The 19085-nt window shown below is 43.2% G+C and overlaps 1 protein-coding gene across 1 annotated transcript in view; it reads left to right on the top strand.

The window, feature by feature from the left end:
- The window catches only part of MYO5B (myosin VB), a 200438-nt gene that overhangs the window by 12739 nt on the left and 168614 nt on the right, over positions 1-19085 (top strand). Inside the window, exons 3-4 of the mRNA XM_010849816.1 lie at positions 3324-3495; positions 8249-8393. Of these exons, the coding sequence (XP_010848118.1) occupies positions 3324-3495; positions 8249-8393 (317 nt within the window). The remainder of the gene's footprint in view (positions 1-3323; positions 3496-8248; positions 8394-19085) is intronic.

The raw sequence follows: 19085 nt of genomic DNA on the forward strand, positions 1-19085 counted from the left end.
GTCAAAGCTATAGTTTTTCCAGTAGTCTTGTATGGATGTGAGAGTTGGACCATAAAGAAGGCTGAGCGCCAAAGAATTGATGCTTTTGAACTGTGGTGTTGGAGAAGACTCTTGAGGGTCCCTTGGACTGCAAGGAGATCAAACCAGTCAATCCTAAAAGAAATCAACCCTGAATATTCATTGGAAGGACTGATGCTGAAGCTGAAACTCCAATACTTTGGCCACCTGATGTGAAGAACTGACTCATTGGAAAAGACCCTGATGCTGGGAAAGATTGAAGGCAGGAGGAGAAGGGGACGACAGAGGATGAGATGGTTGGATGGCATCACCGACTCAATGGACATGAGTCTGAGCAAGCTCCCAGAGTTGGTGATGGACAGGGAGGCCTGGCGTGCTACAGTCTGTGGGGTCACAAAGAACCGGACACAACCGAGTGACTGAACTGAACTAAACTAGGTTGGTCATAGGGTGACTGAAACATGAACAACAACAACACAATTCTGTAAAGCAATTATCCTTCAATTAAAAAATAAATTTAAAAAATCCAATAACAGGAAACTGTACAAAAGAAAACCTAACACAGATAACCATTGATATTTTGTGGGGATATTATTCCAACTAGACTTCCATTATTTACTCAGTCGTGTCCAACTCTTTGCTGCTCCATGGACTGTAGCCCGCCAGACTCATCTGTCCATGGGATTCCCCAGGCAAGAATACTGGAGTGGGTTGCCATTTCCTTCTCCAGATAGACTTTAATATATAGTTTAAAATCACTGGAATCCTATTATAGATTTCATTCGATAACGTGCCTTTTGTTAGGTGCAGCAGAATGCTCTGGCAGCTCCCTGACTGTAAATACAGGTCCGTGTTGTGCTTTACTTTCATATTTATAGCTTCGGGAGTTGATATCTTTGATCATTTGTAAGATTGTCTCCTGGTGGCGAAGAATATTTATGAAAAATTGTGATAAAGCGTTGCCAGCTGCCCTCCAGAAAGGTTAAATCAGTCTGAGCCCTTTTGCCCACACCCTTCCAGGTTGAGGTCCTGTCAGTTTTCATACCTTTGCTTACTTGATGGATAGTGGCTCTAAATAATCTTTTATTTGCTTCTCTCTCACTGTTGGTAAAGCTGAATAGTTCTTTGTATATTATCCATTAGTAATTCTTTGTGACTTGTATTCTGTGCCCAATTTTCTGTTGGAGTATTGGTTTTCTTTTTAATTTCTTATAACTTTGATTATTAAGGATGTTAGTTCCTTAAATAATGCAGAATAACTGTCCCCTTCTCTCAGTTTCCCCTGCACATGGTGTGTGTTTTAAGCGCTTCCCAGGTGATGCTAATGGTAAAGAACCTGCCTGCCAGTGCAGGAGACATAGCAGACGTGGGTTCAGTCCCTGGTTGGGAAGATCCCCTGGAGGAGGGCATGACAACCCACTCCAGTGTTCTTGCTGGGAGAACCCCATGGACAGAGGAGCCTGGCGGGCTACGGTCCATAGGGTTGCAAAGAGTGGGACATGACTGAAGCGACTTAGCCTAGCCTGTGGTGTATTTTATGATGGTTTTAAAGTTTTAGATTGTAGTCAAATTAATGAATAGTTTCCTTCATTGTTCTGGCTTTTGTATTACCCTTTAAAGATACTTTCTTTCAAAGCTTTTGTGAAGATTTACCCGCATTTTCTTATTGGTTTTATTTTTCTTTTTGATTTTAATTTTTATTTTTTTCCCCATCTAATATTTATTTAATATGGGGAAGAATGGAACTTTGACTCAATTTTTTTTCCTAAATGGCTGCAAGTTTACCTCCTACTACTGAAAAATCTTTTATCCATTTATTTGCTATTTTAATGTTATGAATAAATTTTACCCATATGTGCTTGTATTTATTTCTGGATCTGGTGTTATGTTTCAATTATCTGCTTCTTTTAACACCATTAGTAGTTTAATTTAAGCCAATATCATAGTAGCTTTAATAATGTACCTTAGTATCTGATAGTACAAGTCTCAAAGTGGGGCAGGAGAGAGCACTGATATTCATATTCTTTTAGAAATTAACTGTTATCCCAGTAATTGAGGCTATATCTATAGAATTTCCTGAAAGACTTGTAAAGACTAGTGATTCTTAACATGTGATTCATAGACCACCTGATCAGAATTACATGGGGATTTTTAACAATTGATGTTCTTGAACCCACCCAAGAGCTCCTGAAAATAAGCTGTGTTGAGGAAACTCTTTTTGCAAGGTCTCAGATGATTTTTAAGAACACCATAAGAAACTTAACACTCTGATAAAACATGGTAAGCAGCAGCCATGTTCCTCCTGTTTAAATGCTAAAGAACACTTCCTTTTATTAGTTACATCTTTGTGTTGATTACATGTGTACATGTAATCAGTTAAACATCCTGTCCCTAAACATATTTTGAATATTTATGTAGTCCAAGTGCAGTGCATAGGCTTCCCTCATAGCTCAGTGGGTAAAGAATCCACCTTCGATGCAGGAGACCCCAGTTAGATCCCTGGGTCAGAAAGATCCCCTGGAGAAGGAAATGGCAACCCACTCCAGTGTTCTTGCCTGGAGAATCCCATGGACAGAGGAGCCTGGCGGGCTACAGTCCATGGGGTCGCACAGAGTCAGACACGCCTGAGCGACTGAGCACACACAATACTGTGCATGCTGAGTACAAGGGTGGCACGTTGCATTTGAGATTTGACCTTCAGATGCATAATCACACATCCCTAATCACAGACACACACACCCATGCACACCCATCAAAGTCTTACTATACTTTAGATCAAAGTATAGTTAGTGCCCTAAAATAGCTAGCAGTTAGGTTGGGAAAAAACATGTGAACAACTTGAATGAAATTCATGGAGAGCAGTTGGCTAGTTGCAAGATAATAAACAAAGAGAATGAGCTGGATGATGGGAGAAAGGGTAAGGAAGCGCCAGCATTAAATGGGGCAGACCAAAGAAGCTTTCCTGCATAGGAGAAAGACCAGCACTCCTATTGCAATGGAATTAAAGCCTCAGTAAGTATTTTTGCATTGATAAGCAGAACAACACCTTATTGAATCTACCTGTCCTTCCTGAATTTCTCGTGCCATTCACTTGATACACTGAGATTATGTTTTCTGCAAATTTTCTATCTGGACTGGTCTCTTATGGCAACACAGGAATTTTTGTTCAGCTTGCTTTCTTTAAAACATTTATCTTCATTTATGATCATAATGGGTAGTGGTCCTAGACGACAAGACCGGGCATTGAATCCAGGCTAAAAGATTCATGACTGTGCCTTTTGTGTCTGTCACTTGCCTTTCCTTAGATTCAGGAGTACCCCATCGATGTCCAAAACAACCAACTTCCCTTCCTGCGGAATCCAGATATCCTGGTGGGAGAAAATGACCTAACTGCCCTTAGCTATCTCCATGAGCCTGCAGTTTTGCATAATTTAAAAGTCCGCTTCCTGGAGTCCAACCATATCTACACTTACTGTGGTAAGTAGGGGGTATCTATTGGCTGTGTGTGTTTGAATGTGCTTCCAATCTTTAGACTTTACGTGTTAAACTCCAACGGTTAAGAATCCTACTTTCATTCTCTTTTATATTAATAAGTACCTCTCACTTGAAAGTTTGCAATCAGTGCACGTGGCTTAGTTAGGCGGCTGTACATCTCTTTGGAAGGATTGGTGTGAAAGCTCAACCAGGGAAGAAGTGGGCCACACCATGTGGCTTGATGGCTCAGGCGCAGCCCTGGAGTCAGTAGGAAGGCAGTAAATCCATCCCAGGGTCCTGGCTCAGGCCTCTGCTCCCTCTGCTGAGTGCACTGCTGCAAGTGTATGGCAGGCTTGGATTTTTTTTTTTTACCTTTTTATTTTTATATCAGTATAGATGATTAACAGTGTTGTGTTAGTTTCAGGTATGCAACAGAGTGATTCAGTTATACATATAAACTGGAAGTCACTCAGTCGTGTCTGACTTTTGTCACCCCATGAACTGTACAGTCCTTGGAGTTCTTCAGGCCAGAATACTGGAGTGGGTTGCCGCTCCCTTCTCCAGGGGATCTTCCCAACCCAGGGATTGAACCCAGGTCTCCTGCATTGCAGGAAGCTTCTTTACCAGCTGAGCCACCAGGGAAGCCCCAGTTATATCACTTATATGAATGTGAAGTCGCTCAGTCGTGTCCAACTTTTTGCCACCCTGTGGATTGTAACCTACCAGGCTCCTCCGTCCATGGGATTTTCAGGCAAGAATACTGGAGTGGGTTGCCATTCCCTTCTCCAGGGGATCTTCCTGACCCAGGGATTGAACCCAGATCTCCCACATTGCAGGCAGACACTTTACTGTCTGAGCCGCCAGGGAAGCCCCAATTATATCAGTTATACATATACCTGTGTCTATTCTTTTAAAATTCTTTCCCCATTTAGATTGTTATGTAATATTGAACAGAGTTCCCTGTGCTATATATACAGTAGGTCCTTGTTGGTTATCCATTTTGATTATAGCTTCTGTATATGTCAATCCCAAACTCCCTAACTACCTACACTAGCCTTACCCCCTGGTAACCTTAAGTTTGTTCTCTGCTTCACAAATAAGTTCATTTGTATACTTTTCCCCAGATTCTGTTCATAAGCAATATCATATTTGTCTTTGACCTACTTCACTTAACATGACAATTTCTAGGTCCGTCCATGTTGCCGCAAATATTATTTCATTCTTTTTAATGGCTGCATAATATTCCATCATGACACGAATATCTCATTGTTTAATGTACCATAATTTATCCATTCACCTATTGTAGATCATGTTAGTTGCTTCAAGTTTGGAAATTATGAATATAGCTGTTATAAACATCCATGTACAAGTTTTTGTGTGAATATATTTTCTATTCCTTTGGATAAATACCATTGAGTATGATTACTTGTTTATATGATAAGATTATGTTTAGTTTCATAAGAAACTTCCAAAGTGGCTGTGCCCTTTTGCATTGCCACCAGTGATGAAATAAGAGTTTCCTTTGCTCCTTATCCTCTCCGCATTTGGTGTTATCAGTGTTCAGGATTTTGGCTATGCTAATAGGGGTGTGGTATTACCTCACTGGTGTCTTAATTGGCATTTCCCCAATGACTTAGGTGTGGAGCATCTTCTTCCCCTTCTTGTTTCCCATCTCTGTATCTTCTTTGGTGAGGTGTTTGTTTAGGTCTTTTGCCCCTTTTTAAATCAGATGGTTCATTTCCTTATTGTTAGATTTTAAGAGTTCTTTGTATATTTAGAATTCCATGGACTGTATAGTCCACGGGGTCACAGAGTAGGACAGGACTGAGTGACTTTCACTTTCACTTTTTTCACTGTATATTTTGGGTAGCAGTCCTTTATCAGATGTGTCTATAGTTTGTCTTATCATTCTCTTGACTGTGCTTCTTCTCAAACAACCAAAGGGAGCCCAATGGCAGAGCTCTCCTGTCTTGGCAGTGACCCTTTCCATTCCTGCCTTCTCTTTCCCAAAGGACTGGAAACGTTCACATTTTTTATATGTGTCCATGGGTCCCTTGAGATCCAGAATCTTCTTTATGTGAAAGAAAAGGGCATGCGTTTGTCTTATCTTCAGCATTGAATTTTTTTTTTTAACTCTTTTCACATTCTCAAATATCAGTTTATCTTGTCCTTCTATAAAAGATCTGAAGGGTTAAAGGACTTGACAACTCTTCATTCAACGTGTATGTATTGAGTCCATCTTTTAATTGTGTCCTTTTGGGAACACAGGATGGAAAAAGTGGTAAAATGAAAGATAATACATGGTATAATATGATGTGAGATAATAAAAAAAAATAGCTGACTCAGTGCTTACTATGCAAGATGCTGGTCTGAATTGCTCTCTATGAATCATTTTACCCTCAGGATAACCAGGGAAATGCAATTATCATCCCCATTTTGCAGTCCATGAAGCTAAGACACTCAGAAGTTAAGGAATTGGCAAAGTCACACACAATAATGAGCCAAGATTTGACATTAAGATGTGTAATCATATTTCCCATTCAAAAGTTGTTTGTATTGTAGTTAAGATATCCCATATACAGATGAGAAATTTAACAGTCTCTTTTAAAGATTTTAGTTCTGAGATTTTTTTTTAAGCCTCACACCTCTTGGCAGGGTTCAGTACTATCTTTTTCTGATCCTATAGCACTTTGTACACATCTATTTTATGAATTCAGTTTGTTGAGCATTTGTGTGTCTGCGTGTGTGTGTGTACGCCCATGCATATGTGTTTATTCCATGCTCCAGGGTGTTTGAAGAGAGGCCTGACCTGTCCTTCTTTTCTCCACTAGAGCCTAGCAGAGTGCTTGATAAACACTTGATACATCTTGATTTAGTTGAGTGATTGGTTAAGACCCATCCTGTTCATCTTGTCTTCTTAAGTGAACAGGGACCTTTAAAACTCATGTCAGTATACTACCCAAGACAATCTACAGATTCAGTACAACCCCTATCAAATTACTAATGGCATTTTTCACAGAACTAGAATAAAAAATCTTAAAATTTGTATGAAGTCACAAAAGATCCAGAATAGCCAAGGCAATCTTAAGAAAGAAAAATGGAGCTGGAGGAATCAGTCTTTCTGATTTCAGACTATACTATAAAGCTGCAGTCATCAAAACAGTATGGAACTAGCGCAAAACTAGAAATGTAGCTCAGTGGAATAGGATGGAAAGCCCAGAAATATAGATCAGTGGAATAGGATGGAAAGCCCAGAGATAAACTCATGCACCTATGGTCAGTTAATCTATGACAAAGGAGACAAGACTACACAGTATTGGAAAAGCAGTCTCTTCAACAAGGAGTGCTAGAAAAACTGGACAGCTACATGTAAAAAAATAAAAATTAGATTATTTAACACCACATACACAAAAATAAGCTTAAAATGGATTAAAGACCTAAATGTGAGACTAGACATAAAACTCTTAGAGGAAAACATAGGCAGGACATGCTCAGATGTAAATCGCAGCAATATCTTTTTCAATTCATCTCCCAGAATAATGGAAATAAAAACAAAATTAAACAAATGGGGCCTACTTAAACTGAAAAAGCTTTTGCATACCAAAGGAAACAGTAAACAAAACAAAAAGACAACCCACAGATTGGGAGAAAATATTTGCCAGTGATGTGACTGGCAAGGGATTAGTCTGTAAAATTTACAAACAGCTTTTGTTGCTTACCAGCATCAAAACAATCCAATCAACAAATGATAAGACCTAAATAGACTTTTCTCTAAAGAAGACATACAGATGGCCAAGAGGCACACGAAAAGATGCTCAACATCGGTAATTATTAGTGAAATGCAAATCAAAACTGCAATGAGATACCACCTCATACCAGCCAGAATGGCTATCATGACAAAAACCCCAAATGGTAAATGCTGGAAAGGGCGTGGAGAGAAGGACACTCTCCTACACTGTTGGTGGGAACGTAAATTGGTACAGCCGCTATGGAGAATAGATGGAGGTTCTTTTTAAGGAACTAAAAACAGAGCTACCATATAACCCTGCAACCCCACTCCTGGGCTTATATCCAGAGAAAAATATGATCCGGAAGGATACATGCATCCCAGTGTCCATTGCAGCACTGTTTACAGTATTTTTACAGTATGTTTACAGACGTGGAAGCAACCTAGATGTCCATCAACAGAGGAATGAATAAAGATGTGGTAAGTATATACAATGAAATACTACTCATCCATTTAAAAGAGTGAAGTAATGCCATTTGCAGCAACATGAATGGACCTAGAGATTGTCATACTGAGTGAAGAAAGTCAGAGGAGAAGTATCATGTGACATCCCTTATATGTGGAATCTGAAAAGAACTGATACAAATGAACTTACAAACCAGAAAGGACTCACAGACTTAGAGAATGAACTTATGGTTGTCAGGATGAAGGATGCAGGGAAGGGATATTTAGGGAATTTGGGGTCAACATATACACATTGCTATATCTTAAATGGATAACCAACAAGGACCTACTGTATAGCACATGGAACTTTGCTCAATGTTATGTGGCAGCCTGGTTGGGAGGGGAAGTTGGGGGAGAATGAACACACATGTATGTATGTATGGCTGAGTCCCTTTGCTGTTCACGTGAAAATATCACAACATTGTTAATCAGCTATACTCCAATACAAAGTAAAAAGTGTTAAAACAAAGCTCATGTCAGGAGGCTGCCATGCTATAAGAATCTGACCACACTGTCTATTCACAGGGATTGTGCTTGTTGCCATTAATCCTTATGATCAGTTGCCAATCTACGGTCAAGATGTCATCTATGCCTACAGTGGCCAGAACATGGGGGATATGGACCCCCACATCTTTGCTGTGGCAGAGGAAGCCTACAAGCAGATGGCCAGGTAAGAATAACCTTAGCCAGGAAGTCCTCCTGGGTCGTCAGAGGGTGGAAAGGGGAGTGTCCACCTTCTTGGGCTGTTTTTTCTCAGTGGTGATTCTGGGTTTGAAGTGTTTTGGAAACCAAATCAACCTCGGGTTCTTTTCTTAATCACATTTCCTCAAGTCTTCATCTTATTCTTGTGAACCTGAGCCTGGGCTTGGAGAGCAGGGGCTCCTTAGACTCTGATGAGCAGTGCAGTTAATGCCTTGTGTCTCGTCTCTCTGTGACTTTCTTTTGGCCGTCTCGCCTCTTCTCCAGGTGTGATGAATCCATTTTATACCATCACATTCATTTTACAGATCTCACTGAAGGCTCCGTTTTGAAAGAACCAAGACTCTGACAACTTCTTAAAGTGCCAGGCATTTGGGGCAGAAATAGAAGCTTCAAATCGGCAGTAATGCGTAGTGGTTTCAGATTTTTAGCCTGGAAGTGGTGTTCTGTTTAGGCACGTAAGCGGATCTCATTTTGCTCTTCTTTTCTAACTCAGAGAGATAGGCACAGGTCTGTTTCATCAGAAAATAGGCTAGGTGAGTGTATGAGTCAGGGTTCGAGAGTGTGTGTGTGTGTGTGTAAAGAGAAAGGTTTTTATTTTAAGAAATCGGCTTGTGCAGCTGTTGGGGGTTGGCATGTCCAAAATCTGCAGGATTAGGCTGGCAGGTTGGAGATCCAGGGAAAAGATCATACAAGATTTTGAGTCTGAAGGCAGTCTATTGGCAGAATTCTCTTTGGTGGGGATGTCAGAGTTTTTTCTCTTATGACCTTCTACTGATTGGATGAGGCCCACCCACATTATGAAGAGTGATCTGCTTTTCTCAATGTCTACTGATGTAAATGTTAATTTCATCTCAAAAGAGAAAACAAAAACAAAACACCTTTATAGCAGTATCCAGACTAGCGTTTGGCCAAATGTCTGGAAACTGTGGCCTAGCCAAGCTGACACACAAAATTTACCACCACGCTGCTGTTCTTGAACTGTCAAGGTATAGTATAGGGAAAGATAGTTTTACCAAAGTTTTGGTGGAAATGCATTTTCCAGTTAACAGTAAAATGCTGGATCCTTTCAGCTCAGTTTTTCTTGTCCCCTCTAGAGAACATCTTACAGAGCTAGCAGGAAAAGCAGGAGTGTTTTGTGGGGAGCAGGGCTGTGTAGAGAGGAGCAAGCGAGAATCCCATTTAAGATGGTCTGTGCTGCTGTAGATGTCAGAGTACAATTTTCAGCCCAGTGAAAGTTTCCATGAGGAAAAACTGTTCTGTAAGCTTCCTTACTAGTTTATAATGTTTTGTTGCTGGCTGTGGAGATCGGTATGTGAAAGATCTGCTTCCTCATAGAAACACAATGACCATATTCAATATAAGCAGTGATCAGAGAACAGAACAATATAATAAGTAGAATGATCTACAGCTGTTTCATTTCTCCAGAATGTGATAGATTGTGGAGCTAAAATGGTCATGGCCTTTGACCTCTCTAATGTCATAAAAAGACCACATACTACGTTCTAGGCGTGACCAGGAGTCACTTAGCTTGGTAAGCCATTAAGGCACATGCTGCAGACTGAAGTGTGCTCAGGGTCGTATCACGTGGCGGGGAAGAGTGAGGGGTGGTGTGACACAGCGCGTGGCCCCACTCAAGTGTGTGCACAGTGGAAGGACCTGGGGTCTGGACAGGCTTCGGTGTCTTGGGAGAAGCACTTACGCTGAGTCCTCATTTGCTTCATGTGAAGAAGACGATCCTTACTGCATTACAGATGGTTCCCTGTGGTTCTAGAATGGAAGGCGACCATGGCCTGGTTCTGACGACTCCTCCCATGCTACAGGTTCCGCCAGCTCCTTGAGACTGTCCTCTCATGCATGCCCTTGATATTAGTTTTCATCCCATTTTGCTCTCCTAGCCAGTTGCACTTAGATGTATCAGAAGTTGGTTTTTCTTTTTTAATTTTTTAATTGGAGGAGAATTACAATGTCGTGTTGGTTTCTGCCATACAGCTCTTCATCAGACTTCTTGAGGCTCCCCTACAGCTTTGAGAACCCTCTTGCCTCCAGCTTGTAGACCCTCTTGACTGAATGCCTCCATTCTTCCTTTCCGAACCTGAAGCTGTGCACACGGTTATGCTGCTCTCAGCTTATTTCACTTGTTTGGGTCCTTTTTCATGCCCATTAGTGGGAAGGGACGGGGTGGGCATCCAGGGTGGCAGTGATATGATCTTGCTGAGGGGAGTGAATTTGATGATTAAGGGGTTTGGATGTTAAAGGTGGACAAAAAGTTGCTTCATTAAGGGTTTTCTTTAAGGTCTTAAGGTTTATAATCGTTTTACCCACCAAGTCCCAGGGTGTAGAAAATAATGCTGCTGAAATTCTTGTGCAATTTTTGCTCATGAACGTGCATAAGAAGTATAAGGCCAGCACACGTGGCTCGGGGGAGAGAGCTATTTTTGAATAAGTTCCGTTGTCAGCAGCTCAGGGTTTCTGCTATTGATTCAAGGGGCGTATTAGAAGCCCCAGCAGAATCTTTGCAGGGAAAGAGGGAGACTCAGTGGTCTGACGCAGGGACGGTTTTTGCTGTATTTCCGTTCTGTGCCTTCACTGTCAACTTTGAATACTAAACACACTCATTTTACAATTCGTCTGCCAACTGTGTGGTGTGCTTCCTGACTCATCAGTAAGTTGCTGAAGAGGTTGTTATGTGGATCAAGTCGCTGTGGTCTAACACAGTGTGCTTTGAATCTGAGCCTCCACAACAGCTGGGTGACTAAGGGTACAAGCAGCTAACGTAACGACGCCCAGCCCGCGCTGACGTGACTCAGTTGGCCTTGGACTCAGCAGTTCTTTCTCATGATTCACTGTGGACTGGATTTTCTTTCTTGATGTGGTTCACTCTGGGTCTCTCCAACTCGCGATGCTTTGAGCGTATGAGGAAAGTCTGTTAAAGCTCGAAGGGATAAATCCAGACCTTCATCCCCATCCCAAGAGTTCCTGCAGAGTCTTGTGCTGGAAAGGATGAGGAGACACAATAATAAGATGATTGGTTCAGCATCCCTGTCCTTGTTGACCTCAGACTAGGCTTGGGAGTACATGGAGACTCCCAGTGAATAAAAAGGCTGAAGTAACATGAAACATCAAACTAGTGAATTCTGCCTTCTAACCCATGAGAAATGGACTGCCCACTGCTTTATTTCTGCTCCTCCCTTGTTCATGATCCAAAATGCCCTTTCTCTCACTTTTACCTCCCCTGATTCTAGCCTCAGCTCCTGGGTTAAATCATATCAGCAAACATTTGTAAAGTATCAGTGATTTGACAGGCTCCTTCCTAAGTGGAAACTAAGAAATGTGAGACCTCTCCTCACTTCTTAAGTCGCTCACAGTCTTTTTGGAGAGAGAGGACACAGTAGACCAAAAAGCCTGTAACTGCAGGAAGTATAAACCGAAGTCACGCTCAGGGTCGTTTGAATTGAGTTTGGGGATGACTGTCATATCTGGTCCAAGAAACTGTAGCGCTGAGGGTGGATCTTGATGAATTGGTCGGGTATGTAGGGTGAGATGCAGACCTCTAGGTGGGTGGAATAGAGTGATCATTCCCCCAGCAGTGTGGCATCAAAAAGCAGAAAACCATAAAACTAGAGCGCGTAATCACAAAGCCACAGCCACATATGCTTCACACCCCTTAGGACGTTTGTAGGCAAAGACTTCACAGGTGTTGGCAAGGATGTGGAGACGTTAGAATCCTGATACACTGCTAGTGGGAATGTAAGATGGTGCAGCTGCTTTGCAAAATAGTCTGGCAGTTCTTCAAAAGTTTGACAGTGTTATCACATGACTCAGCCATTCTGTTCTTAGATATGAAAACACATTCCAAGAGAAATGAAAACATATTCACACAGAAACTTACCCACAGACATTCATATTTAATAGAATGTTCCCATAGAATTGTTCACAGTAGCCGAAAGGTAGAAGAAAAAAACCTAAAAATCCATCAACCAATCAATCAGTAAATAAAATATGGTTATGTCCATACAGTGGAATATGGCACACAGAAAGGAACAAGATGTGGTACTTGGTACCACAGGGATGAACCTTGAAAACATGCTCAGTGAAAGAAGCCAGACATGAAAGAACAGAGTGTGTGAGTCCACTTACATGAAGTGTCCAGAATGGACAAATATAGAGAGAGAGGTAGATTAGTGTTTGCCCAGAGCTGGAGGTTTGAGGGGGAATGGGAAGTGATTGCTGACCAGTATTTTTTTTGGTTTTGTTTTTAGTGGTGGTGGGGCTGGTGATGAAAATTTTCTGTAATTGATTGCGTGGATGGATGCACAGCTCTGCAAATGCACTGAAACCCATTGAATTGTGTACTTTAAATGGGTGAATGTGTGTTCTGTGAATTATATCTCAAAAAAGCTATTTTTCACAAAAGGCATGGTCAGGGGACAGTGCCCAGGAAAGCTTAACCTATGTGATAAGTGCGTCTGGGGTTGGTGTGGACTATACAGCTAAGAGACAGGGTGACCGGACTGGGGAGGAACCGGAAAGCTGGGTGAACTTTGGCAGAAAAGTGTGTTCTATTAACAGAGGGTACAGAGATGGTCAGTTGAGTTTAGGAAACCCTGGATTAATCAAGTGAAACATCTGCCTTCAAGGCAGGGGCTTTCAGAGCAGCTATGTTGACATGCTTTCTGAGTCTCCAAGATGGAGATGCTTTATGCTGGGTTTGCAAATCATATTTAGACACAAAACTGTTTTCAAAGATTATCTCAAGGACTCTTTGGGAAATGCTGGCTTCAAGCAATGGAGACATTCTAGAGCTTGTTAGATTAAAAAGATAATATGACACCAGGGATATTCAAAGAGTGATGTTTCTCTTATGGGCCCTATTTCAAAATCTCTTGCTTTTCTCCCTGTTCTGATACCATTTCCAAGGATGAGAAGACCTTCTTGTGAGGAGCTTAGATTCTTGCAGAAATGCCTTGCCTATTTAAATGACCTCTGTGTAATGAATGGCAGTAGATGGTGAAGCTGGAATTCAGACCCAGTCTGTGTTCCCCGAAGCCCTTTGTACCAGTGGAGAAGCTATACTCCCTCCGTCAGCGGGGCCTGCGACTTCTTCCAGTAGTCTTCTGTAGTCTTCCCAGACTTCTACAGACTTCTTCTGTAGTCTTCCCAGAGCAGAGCAGGCTGTGGTCCTCGGGGCCATGAGGGCTAAGGGATAGACCTTTTCCCTCGAGGGTTCACGAGAGTCTAAATTCCAGAGTGAGATGAGTCTTGGTGTATTTTCTAGCTCTGCTAGTGGGGCCTGGCCCTCTTACTCTGCTGCCCAGGTCTGATCCTTTTCTTGAGGTTTTGTGCTCTTTTCTGAAAGAAAGTAGGGACAGTGCGAAGCAAATTCATTTGCTCATAGAGCTCACACAGGTCCATCTGGTTCTGCTATGCTACAGGCTGTGACTAATAGTGGAAGATGGAATGGGGTGCTCCTGGGGTCCTGGGAGGGGACATCCCACTCAGTACACCTGGGGCAGCCAATGGACAACCCCCCACCCCACCATGGGAGCACTCCCAGAGAAGTTCTGAGTGTGGAAATGTGCTGTAGAAGGGAGAGGACACTGTACATTTTCCATCTTCTGAGGTCCCCCCCACAAAAAAAGAAAACAATAGAACTAATGGCTTTATCTTCCTGATCATTAAGGTGGAATGCTCTGGGACACCCAAGAACGGACTCAGGACACTTCAGGATCTCTTTTAGGCTGCAGACTTTGTGGAATTTGGATCTTTGGGGGAAAAATTTTTAAAAGGAACTGCACATAGGTGACCTAAATTCACACTTTGCTTTGAGATCCAGTTTGAAGTAGGATGATGTCAGTTTCTTCCTTCCTTTTTGATATAAGGGGGTTTATTATTCTGGGCTGTATAGTTTGGAGAAGTTTGGGATGTCGAGTACTTCCTAATCAAGCTTCATGTTTTCAGTGATGAGAGCCAGGTTTCGTTTCTCTGTAAGGTGTTCGCTGTACAGGAGTGTCCGGGGTCTGTCCCTGGTGACGTGTCTCCCACCCGCTGTGTGTCCACGCACAGACCCTTTGGGCCTGAAGGTCTCAGCGTCTTCACTCTTTAAGGAGAACAGTGGCCCTGCCTCAGAGAGAGACTTGGACCTGCGAGAGGTCATGAGGAACCTTTAAAAGTTGTTGAACACTATAAAAATTGGGGGTGTGGCAGTCTGGATGGGAGAGGAGTTTGGGGGAGAATGGATACATGTGTACGTGTGGCTGAGCCCCTTTGCCGTCCACCTGCATCTCTCACAGCAGTGTTAGTCGGCTATGCCCCAATACAAAATAAAAAGTTAAAAATACGAGGGTGCTGATGTTAAAGCTGACAAGACAGCTTCCTCAGCTGCTGTTAAATACAGCGAGCGACGGTATTGCTGGGGAGGTCAGTAGTTAGGGAACAATGACGTGCTGGATTTTTACAGTAAAGTCTTGAAACCATGATTTCATTCAGCCCTGACTTTTGGGTGCAGTTTTTCTTTCCTTCCCATTCATTATGATTTCAAGTCAGGACTCGTCAGGACTAGGTTGCTTTAGGACAAGGTATAGGAGATGTTCGAGATGACTGAACACAGCAGTGACTTCCATGCTCCTGTCGAGTACTATTGCTGATTTCTAGAACTTGCCCTGAGTCGTTCCCTCTATTGAGATTCTTCCCGGGGTGCTGTCTTCCCTGGGCTCTTCCCCTGCAGCTATTCTTCCCTACTCCCCTCATCTGCTCTCCTTCCCCTCCCGCCCACCCACGTCTGGACACATTCCTGTCCCTCCCCACAGTTCCCAGCACTAAGGTCCACAGCATTATTTTGATCCTTTATAATCTCTTGGATTGTATAGTTTCTTTATATTTCTGCCTATCCCGTTTAAAATTCTAGTTATGTATTTTAGACTTAAATATAGGGGAAAGTTCAGTATGCAGTGAATATGGCTAATTATAACATCCATATGTTAAAAGCAATGGATAGTAAATGTATATTGTTATCTCCTTTTAAAATCGGCAATTTCAAGAAGAGTGGAACTGGGAACTTCCCTGGCGGTCCAGTGGTCGGGACCTCGCCTTCCCGTGCAGGGCATGCGGGTTCAATCCCTGGTCGGGGCATAAGGGCCCACATGGCTCCTGTCAAAAAACCAAAACATAAAACAGAAGCAGTATGGTAACAGATTTAATAAAGACTCTAAAAATGGTCCACATCCAAAAAAGTTTTTTTTAAAGAATAGGACAGGACCGTTTCCTTTGTCTAACTTCCGTGACACTGCAGAGGTCATGAATGTTACTAATAGTTAAGTCTCAAATCAAAAATCATAGAGCTGAAAGACGTGTTACTAGTAATCACTTTTTACCTTACCTGGGGAACACAGTGCCGTAGAAGGAGAGGGTCTGCAGTCGTCTGGCTGTTGTCATCGTTCAGTTGCCCGGTTGTGTCCGACTCTCTGTGACCTCATGGACTGCAGCATCCCAGGCCTCCCTGTCTCTCACCATCTCCTGGAGTTTGCCCAAGTTTGTGTCCAATGCATCACTGATGCCATCTAGCCGTCTCATCTTCTGACGCCCTCTTCTTCTGCCCTCAATCTTTCCCAGCATCAGGTAGCAATTGGCTAAGACACGGGGATGCGGGAGACCACATCCCGGCAACTAGTCCTTTGGGTGCTGCTTGACCACTCCCAGTCCAGGTGGCTCTGTCTCTCAAGAAATGTGTTCCATTTCTAACGGTTTCTACTGTCGGAATCTTGCCATCACACCGCACTCTGCTGCTCTCTGATTGCCTTCACCCGGGGGGTCTGAGGGCTTCCCTGGTGGCTCAGATGGTAGAATCTGCTTGCAGTGTGGGAGACCTGGGTTCGATCCCTGAGTATGGAACATACCCTGGAGAAGGGAACAGCAACCCACTCCAGTATTCTTGCCTGGAGAATCCCATGGACAGAGGAACCTGGTGGGCTACATACAGTCCATGGGGCTGCAAAGAGTTGGACAGGGGGGTCTGACCTCTGTCCTGTGTGGCTGTGCAGGATAGCCAGCATTTTCTTACCCGTGGTGGCCCCTCCCCCACTCTGGCTGAGCATCCTGGCTCCCACGGCCCTTCCTTCTGAGCGTGGCCTTTAGTCCCTCTCCTGCTGTGGGTCACCCTGGACACCTTCGGTCTTTCTGTCTGATATCTGTGGTCTCTGAACATGATCTGCCAGGTGAGCAGTCTTCCTCGAGTGGAATTCCTGTTACAGAGCCTACAATTGCACCAAGTTGGCAGGCATTTCATGTCGCAGATTTTTACTAAGTTTGCAAGCTGTTAAATTCCTATTTCTCCCCCCCATCCCCATCCACAGATGCACAAGAATTATTTTATTACCACTGTAATGAGATTTAATTGTCTGGCAATAAGCTACACCTATTGAAAGTAAAGTCACACACATTAAATTACATGTACAATTATACCGATTTTGATATATGCATACATCCACGAAACTATCACCATGACCCAGATAACGAACATTTCCTTAACTTCCAAAAGTCTCCTTGGAAAAGGAAAACTTTTTCCACCCCTGCACTGCTGGAGATCAGTAGTCACTAATCTACTTTCTGCCACTATAAACAGAAACTTCCTTTAAGATATGTTGCCCTCATTCTGCACTTGCACAATTGATTTTTTATGTGCTGAGCAGGATTCATAGTTACCTGTATTAAATGTGACCTTTCATGCCTGCGCTCCATTATTCCAGGGTATCTCTTTGACTCCTGATTTTCGCATCTGATATATTAGGTCTCCCTGCCTTGGCGCATGTGCAAATTTAACAAATCTTTTGTTTCTGTCCTTATCTGTTGAGGAGGAGGTATTAATCTGGCTGGATTCCTGTAACTTGCTAGGAGCAGTCCTTTTACTAAGAACTGATCATTTAAACTATTAAACCTAAAAATTAAGTCAAGTCCTTACTTGTATTTTAAATCGGGTTAAAAGCTGTGCCCACTGGATTGGTCAGATGTGATTTTTCTGGGTGAGGGGGGCTCATGACTGAGGAGGTGGGCAAAGGAGACCCTGGTGAGCACCCCCAGCCTCACCGCTTCCTTCCCGTGTTTCTCCTGATTGTGTTCTTTCATCTGAGGTGCCTCCTACATTTGCTCAGCTGCAGCAGGAGGACGCCTGTATGTCCTTCCGTCCTCGGGTTATTGTAAGAAGTAGCCGGCGCTCCTCACACGTAAGCCTGAGCCGTGACTGAGCGCAGGGCGGGCCCAGCGGACACCCCTGCACCCACCCCCCGGGTCCTGCTTGTGACATAGCCTGGTCCCGCTGTCAGAGTCACACTCGTCCCCGCACACCAGCTGCTTTCAGAACTCACAGTGGTGCTGCATGTGAATAAGATTTCGTTTTACAGGGTGTCTGAAATAATTTTCAGTTGAAGAAGCTAATAAAATGTGAAGCCTAGCAGGATGAAATGGCATTTCTATTTACATCGTGATAATGTCTTTCACGCCATGGTAGCCACTCTTTCTTTTTTAGCTGCATAGTTTTATGTTTATATCCCGAAAGACAGAATGTCTATGGATGTCATCTGCTAATGTGTGCATGTTTAGTAGGAAAGAAGATGTCAAGAAGCGAGGTGGCTCAGCTTCCAGGGACAGGACTGTCTGGGTTCTCAGAACACAGGAGCTGTGGGACCTTGGCAGGTCACTTAAACTCACTTTGCACCAGTGCCCGCGTCTTTAAAACAGGGATACATATTGTGGCAAAATCATCAGGTTGCCAGAACTAAATGAATTGATAAGTGAAGAGTACTTAGAATGATTTCTGGAACAGAGTGCTCAATAAGTGTTTGATCCAGTGCTGGTGGTAGTGATAGCCTGGTGATAATACTGATGAGTCGATGGTATTTCATAACATCCCAAGGAAGGAAGTGCTGGAAGGAGACATCAGTGCTGAGCAGGATTTCCTTTCTATGTCGCCCTCAGAGGACAGGTGGTCTTTCAGGGCCAAGGGAATAGTAGAAGGCTGGCCATTTTGTGCGATTAATAATGTTCTTTTGGCCTTTGTTATAGGCTCATGTGTGAAATTAGAATTACAGAAGTTTAATAGGTGGTTGCCAACCTGTCTAGAGGAAATACAGCATCAATTGCACAATGTCTAAAGCTGTCTTTTGTCATGTGCAGGAAGCCAACAGCTTTGAGTTTTGAACTTAGAGTGAAGTTAAACTGTTACTGACTCAGCCACCCCTAGAATAGTGTTAGAATGTGGACACCTCTGCCCTTCGGTAATGGCATCTGTAAGCTTGTGTGTATGTGTGCTAAGTCCCTTGAGTTGTGTCCAACTCTCTGCGACCCCACGGGCTATACTCTGCCAGGCTTCTCCGTCCATGGGATTCTCCAGGCAAGAATACTATCAGTCAGTCAGTCAGTTCAGTCGCTCAGTGTCCAACTCTTTGTGACCCCATGAATCGCAGCATGCCAGGCCTCCCTGTCCATCACCAACTCCCAGAGTTCACCCAAACTCATGTCCATCGAGTCGGTGATGCCATCCAGCCATCTCATCCTCTGTCGTCCCCTTCTCCTCCTGCCCCCAATCCCTCCCAGCATCAGAGTCTTTTCCAATGAGTCAACTGTTCGCATGAGGTGGCCAAAGTATTGGAGTTTCAGCTTTAGCATCAGT

The sequence above is a fragment of the Bison bison genome, unplaced genomic scaffold, assembly GCF_000754665.1.
Source record: "Bison bison bison isolate TAMUID 2011002044 unplaced genomic scaffold, Bison_UMD1.0 scf7180017864287, whole genome shotgun sequence".
Classification (NCBI taxonomy): domain Eukaryota; kingdom Metazoa; phylum Chordata; class Mammalia; order Artiodactyla; family Bovidae; genus Bison; species Bison bison.